General features: G+C 43.4%; 1 protein-coding gene across 1 annotated transcript in view; it reads right to left on the reverse strand.

Moving 5' to 3' along the window:
* The window catches only part of rnf123 (ring finger protein 123), a 95046-nt gene that overhangs the window by 18892 nt on the left and 68654 nt on the right, over positions 1-7500 (reverse strand). Inside the window, exons 37-38 of the mRNA XM_079218995.1 lie at positions 6159-6406; positions 227-321 (exon numbers count right to left, since the gene is read on the reverse strand). Coding sequence (XP_079075121.1) covers positions 227-321; positions 6159-6406 — 343 coding nt within the window. The remainder of the gene's footprint in view (positions 1-226; positions 322-6158; positions 6407-7500) is intronic.

Raw genomic sequence — 7500 nt, forward strand, 5'->3', positions numbered from 1 at the left:
AACAATATTTTCCTTTTTCCTAAAAGTGCCCTTCCTGCTTCCTGAGAGGTTTGTTCCGACTGGCAACCTGCGCTAACAAAACCTGGAACACAAGCTAGTATATTTCTGGCCGAGACAAACATAAAGCACAACCTGCTGCAGTAAACCGTTTCAGGAGTAACGAGCTGCTGCACGAGTCATGTGACCACGGCCTCGGGGCCAATCGGTGACGGGTGTCTGTACTCACAGCTGTGCTGGCTGCAGCCTGCTTGGACTCTTCGGTGAGAAACGTCAACATCAGCTCCACCTTCTGCTTCTCCTCCTCGCTGATGTAGTCGGTGTCTGTTGGTGGAAACACACACACACACACACACACACACACACACACACACACACATTAGTCCATCAGTGTCACTTTGTACGTTACATCTGCTGAAAGCAGCTCAAACAGAATCACTGCGGATTCTAACAAAATGTAAACACCTGAAGCATCAGCCGTTCATCGGCACAACACATCCAAAGATGGAAATGAAGCTGGTGCAACAGAGTAGAATTATTGATACAAAAATTGAGACACGGTCTGTTCAGGGTAATGGATTTTAATTTAATTTAATTCAGTTTAAACTCCCCCAAAATTAAACAAACACAACAAAAAGCTGCTATTGAGAATTGTTCGCCTTCTGGATTTGACAAACTGCTGAGAGAGCAAACAAAAAACATGAAATATGAATATAAAGTTGGAACTATAAAAAAAAGGAAGAATTGAACTTCTAGAAAACTGCTTATTCATTCAAAAAGTAAAGATGAGTAATTTCCAAGTTTTCAAAATATTATTTAAAGGCAAAAAAAAATGTAATTAGCTGGAGAAGTCAAATTAATTCAGTACATTTCATGGAGCGGTTTTAGTCCTATAAAAGGTGGAATGTGTTCGTTTTAGACTTATAGACAAACATTATGAATCTATTTAAACATGTTTGCACATACAACGTGACTTGGTCATTCGTCCATTACAATAATTCAAATAAATACTAAAGTGCAATAGCATAAAACACATAAAATAATGTGAATGACCAAACAAATAATATTTCATATTATTTTACCTGCAGTGCTGAAGATCTGGCCTTTTTTTGTTATTATTTTGAAACCGTAAAGACATAAAAAAAACAGTAATCTTGCTTTCAAATTCTGAAGAAATCTCTCATGTTAAACTTTTGGAAGTCAGGTTGCTTCTGATCACAGAAAATATATATCAACTGCAAAAGAAAGGCATTTGGATTTGGGGTGCATATATACCGTAAAAGTGAAAAAAGTTTAAGAAGCACTGATGCAGAGTAGGTGTGCTTGTCCTTGGGGGCGGGGCTTCAGGTACTTCTCATAAACTCCACCGATGAACCAGGAAGTGACGTCTCTTATGCTTCTGATCGGAGCGTCGACTCGTTCGGACGTGAATTTAAAACCACCGTCTTTCTAATTCACTCAATCCATAATTATAATTTTTTTTTAAACACCGTCAATTGACAAAGTGCCGGCTTTATTAGTGAAATAGTTCTCAGTGAATATCAAGCAGCATTTTTGCTTCTTTTCAGTCATAATTCACTAAGTGGTGAAAATGACAGTCATGCTGTCACCAAACAGCTTTTGTTCTCCTCACAGTCTGCCTCCTTCTCTCCACATTCACCCTCTCACTTGATGGCTTTCGATTTGTCTTTCCATTTACTCCCCTACAACCCCCTCACCCGACGGATCGCCTTTCACAGCGGGAGTGCTAGCGCCTCGGTCGGCCCGTGGCATTGGCTCGTTGGACAGTTGCCATGTTGATCTGCAGCGAGATTACAATGCGCATGATACTCAGAGGATTACGGCGCCTGGAGACAAAGGCGTGTAGACGGATAAAACCAGAATGAACCGAGGGGAAATCAGGACTTTTCCCACTGTAAATCGACAGCATAGGTAGCAAGAACGGATAATAAAAGATAGGAAAGGAGAATGATGGACTCTTCTGTTGAAGCCAGGAAAAGCCTTTCTGAATCCATATGGGAATCAGGAAAGCAACATCTGATTTAAAGAAATGGCTTCGGAAATACATTTACTGCAACTGCTGTAAAAATCCACTTTTTACCAACGGACATGTTTGGGTTGATCCCGAATGAGTCCATGAGAAAGTCTCAGATAACATTCTCTCTCCTGGCCACCAGGGGGTGACTCCTCTGGTTGTATAGAAGTCTATGCTTCATGTGTTAAAGCTGCATTCTCTCTCCTGACCACCAGGGGGAGACTCCTCTGGTTGTATAGAAGTCTATATAAATGACTCTACTTCTCTTGATGTATTCCCTCAGTAAACATTGTAAACATGAGTTTATGTCTCAATCTCTAGTTTCAAGTCTTCTTCTATACAGCATGATGTTCATTTAGTAAATGATGGTCATTTAAAGTCAAACAGACCATAAAGCAGGGGACGCTTTAGGGCGGGGCTACAGGGTGATTGACAGTTTAGGACGTCTCTATGGAGCTCCTCCTCTTTCCAAATAAGGTAACTTCTGTTCATCGGTTGCCAAAAGAAAACAAGATGGCGACGACAAGATGTGCAGACGCTTTATCTGTATAAAGCTCATCTGTTTTCCCACGCCACAAACATTCACTCATTCACACCGACTTGTTGTTGGGTCCAGTCCCTCTGGCATTTCCTCTCTTATACATCTACAAGTACAGGATTATTCTCTTTTCAATATCATGCAATGAAACCTCTGGACTTCTGGAGAAGAAGAAGAAGAAGAAGAAGAAGAAGAAGAAGAAGAAGAAGAAGAAGAAGAAGAAGAAGAAGAAGAATGAATCTATGAAGTCTATGAATCTTTCTTTCTTTCTCCATTCTTCCTTCTTCCTTCCTTTCTCCCTTCTTTCTTACTTACTTGCTTTCTCCATTCTTCCTTTCTTCTTTCTTTCTTCTTTCTTTCTTTATTCTTCCTTCTTTTCTTCCTTCTTCCTTCCTTTCTCCCTTCTTTCTTACTTGCTGTCTCCATTCTTCCTTCTTTCTTTCTTTATTCTTCCTTCTTTTCTTCCTTCTTCCTTCCTTTCTCCCTTCTTTCTTACTTGCTGTCTCCATTCTTCCTTCTTTCTTTCTTTATTCTTCCTTCTTTTCTTCCTTCTTCCTTCCTTTCTCCCTTCTTTCTTACTTGCTGTCTCCATTATTCCTTTCTTCTTTCTTTATTCTTTCTTCCTTACTTACTTTCTTCCTTCTTTCTTTCTTACTTGCTTTCTCAATTCTTCCTTCTTTCCTTCCTTCCTTCCTTCCTTCTTTCCTCCTTCCTTTCTCCCTTCCTTCTTTCTTCCTTTCTTCCTTCCTTCCTTCGCACACTGCGTAGGAAAATACCTTTACTTTACTTTAATGAGAGTTCTCCTCCTCTTTTCCCACCTTGGTCTCTCTTTCTCTTCAGCTTCTAAAGGAAACACTGCTTCTACAAGTCTCATGCATAATGCATTCAGGGCTGCACACACACACACACACACACACACACACACACACACACACACACACACACACACACACACACACACACACACACACACACAATGAAGCTCCTTCCTTTGATCTCCCAATATGTATGTGATGTATACATGTAATAATAAACCATATGGCGTCTGTGAACATGTCCACTTTGTCCTCTTTTGAGAGGTGGAAGTAATAATGAGTTTATTCGTATTAGCTGCACTAACTGAGAGACTTATAATTAAGGAACACGCTGTCGCTCCAGAATAACAACACAAGAGTAAACATGTTTTTTTATAAAACGTCTCTACTAAAATAGACCAAAAGACAAACAGACAAAGCAAAAGGACGTGTAAAAAAGAAAGGCAGCAGCTGGAGGAACATCACATCATAAAACCCTGAGCAGAGACCAAAATACTGCACCGCAGAAACATCATGCCGGAAATAACTTCAACCCCGAAGATGAAGTGTCAATCAGCGGTGGAGACGAGAGACTAGAGACTAGAGACTAGAGAGACTAGAGAGACTAGAGACTTGAGACGAGAAAGACGAGAGAGACTAGAGACTAGAGAGACTAGAGAGACTAGAGACTAGAGAGACCAGAGACTTGAGATGAGAGACCAGAGACTTGAGATGAGAGACCAGAGACGAGAGAGACGAGAGACTAGAGACTAGAGAGACTAGAGAGACCAGAGACTTGAGACGAGAAAGATGAGAGACCAGAGAGACCAGAGACTTGAGACGAGAAAGACGAGAGACCAGAGAGACCAGAGAGACCAGAGACGAGAGGTGAGAGACTAGAGAGACGAGAGACTAGCGAGACTAGAGACTAGAGAGACTAGAGAGACCAGAGACTTGAGACGAGAAAGATGAGAGACCAGAGAGACCAGAGAGACCAGAGACTTGAGACGAGAAAGACGAGAGACCAGAGAGACCAGAGAGACCAGAGACGAGAGGTGAGAGACTAGAGAGACGAGAGACTAGCGAGACTAGAGAGACCAGAGACCAGAGACCAGAGACGAGAGAGACTAGAGAAGCTACTAGAGACTAGAGAGACTACTATTGAGACCAGAGATGAGAGGCGAGAGACTAGAGAGACCAGAGACGAGAGAGACGAGAGACTAGAGACTAGAGAGACCAGAGACGAGAGAGACGAGAGACTAGAGACTAGAGAGACTAGAGAGACCAGAGACTTGAGACGAGAAAGACGAGAGACCAGAGAGACCAGAGAGACCAGAGACGAGAGGTGAGAGACTATAGAGACGAGAGACTAGCGAGACTAGAGACTAGAGAGACTAGAGAGACCAGAGACTTGAGACGAGAAAGATGAGAGACCAGAGAGACCAGAGAGACCAGAGACTTGAGACGAGAAAGACGAGAGACCAGAGAGACCAGAGAGACCAGAGACGAGAGGTGAGAGACTAGAGAGACGAGAGACTAGCGAGACTAGAGACTAGAGAGACCAGAGACCAGAGACCAGAGACGAGAGAGACTAGAGAAGCTACTAGAGACTAGAGAGACTACTATTGAGACCAGAGATGAGAGGCGAGAGACTAGAGAGACCAGAGACCAGAGAGACGAGAGACTAGAGACTAGAGAGACCAGAGACGAGAGAGACGAGAGACTAGAGACTAGAGAGACTAGAGAGACCAGAGACTTGAGACGAGAAAGACGAGAGACCAGAGAGACCAGAGAGACCAGAGACGAGAGGTGAGAGACTATAGAGACCAGAGACTAGCGAGACTAGAGACTAGAGAGACTAGAGAGACCAGAGACTTGAGACGAGAAAGATGAGAGACCAGAGAGACCAGAGAGACCAGAGACTTGAGACGAGAAAGACGAGAGACCAGAGAGACCAGAGAGACCAGAGACGAGAGGTGAGAGACTAGAGAGACGAGAGACTAGCGAGACTAGAGACTAGAGAGACCAGAGACCAGAGACCAGAGACGAGAGAGACTAGAGAAGCTACTAGAGACTAGAGAGACTACTATTGAGACCAGAGATGAGAGGCGAGAGACTAGAGAGACCAGAGACTAGCGAGACTAGAGACTAGAGAGACGAGAGACCAGAAACGAGAGACCAGAGACTAGAGACAAGAGAGACCAGAGACAAGAGAGACCAGAGACCAGAGAGACGAGAGAGACTACTAGAGACTAGAGACGAGAGAGACTAGAGACTAGATAAACTAGAGGCTAGAGACTAGAGAAACTAGAGACTAGAGAGACCAGAGACTAGAGACTAGAGACAAGAGAGACCAGAGACGAGAGAGACGAGAGACTACTAGAGACTAGAGACGAGAGAGACTAGAGACTAGAGAAACTAGAGGCTAGAGACTAGAGAAACTAGAGACACCAGAGACTAGAGACAAGAGAGACTAGAGAGACCAGAGACTAGAGAGACTAGAGACCCAGACTCTGCAGCCTGTGAGCTCCTGTGAGAGTCATGTAGCAGCTCACAGCTCAAGGGGGCGGGGACTCAAGACTCTGGTGCATCCAGCAACAGCTGACTCTTATTTCTGTGCCGTTTCTTGCAGAGCCATGAATATATACAAACCGTAAACATCGTTCAGCGCGAGACCCGGAAGGACTCGAGCGACTCGAGCGACTCGAGCGACTCCCCACAGCGCCCCCTGTGGGCTTCACACCACTTTTAAAAACGGCTGGATTCACACTGATAATAAATAGAAAGCACTCACATGCGTGCAGGGAGAAGTGCTTGCGTTCAGAGGACCCAGCTGCCGCCGCCGAGGGGATCACAGGGGCCACGCCGGAGCCCAGGGGCCCGACCACCGGCCGGGCGGTGGAGGAGGAAGAGGAGGAGGAGGAAGAGGAGGAGGTGACGGCCGCCGTGGAGCCGGAGGACTCGCCCTCGCCCAACAGGTGCTGGATGGAGTGCAGCTGGAAACACGGGTCTGACAGCAGGACGCAGGACGCCCGGGATATCCTGGAGGAAGAGGAGGAGGAGGAAGAGTTTGACTCAGAGCAGCACTAAAGAAACAAGAAGCGAATATAACTAAGAGCCGATCACTGAGGATCCATATGATCAGATATAGATCCCTTTGTTGTCCATCTGTTCAACGCTCTGAAGTCTGTTGGAACCATCAAAAGTATCTCTGATATCTATTTTATATTCATGTGAAAACATCTGGATTCATTCTAGTTCATCACCAACGCTGCAATTTACTAGATGACACCTGAACGCATCATGAGGACGTTATCATAAGTCAGACAGGAAGATGTTGTTCAGCACCGATCTGAAGACGAGAACAACAAACACAACAACACAATAAACAAAGAGAACAACACAATAAACAAAGAGAACAACACAATAAACAAAGAAAACAACACAATAAACAAAGAAAACAACACAATAAATAAAGAGAACAACACAATAAACAAAGAGAACAACACAATAAACAAAGAGAACAACCCAATAAACAAAGAGAACAACCCAATAAACAAAGAGAACAACACAATAAACAAAGAGAACAACACAATAAACAAAGAGAACAACACAATAAACAAAGAGAACAACACAATAAATAAAGAGAACAACACAATAAACAAAGAGAACAACACAATAAACAAAGAGAACAACACAATAAACAAAGACAACAACACAATAAACAAAGACAACAACACAATAAACAAAGAGAACAACACAATAAACAAAGAGAACAACACAATAAACAAAGAGAACAACACAATAAACAAAGAGAACAACACAATAAATAAAGAGAACAACACAATAAACAAAGAGAACAACACAATAAACAAAGACAACAACACAATAAACAAAGACAACAACACAATAAACAAAGACAACAACACCTCACAGCCTGGAAACAGAAGAAATCGAAAAATTCTGTTTTTATTTTTGTTTTCACACAATCTGAGAAAATCCCGATCTGACACATCAGACGTGATGGAGAACCAACTTTCATGTGTCTCCCTCCTCCCCCCATCCTCTCTCCTCCATCCTCTCTCCCCTCTCTCTCCTCCATCTCCCTCTCCTCCATCCTCTCTCTCCTCCATCCT

Source organism: Taurulus bubalis, assembly GCF_910589615.1.
Source record: "Taurulus bubalis genome assembly, chromosome: 5".
Taxonomy (NCBI): Eukaryota; Metazoa; Chordata; class Actinopteri; order Perciformes; family Cottidae; genus Taurulus; species Taurulus bubalis.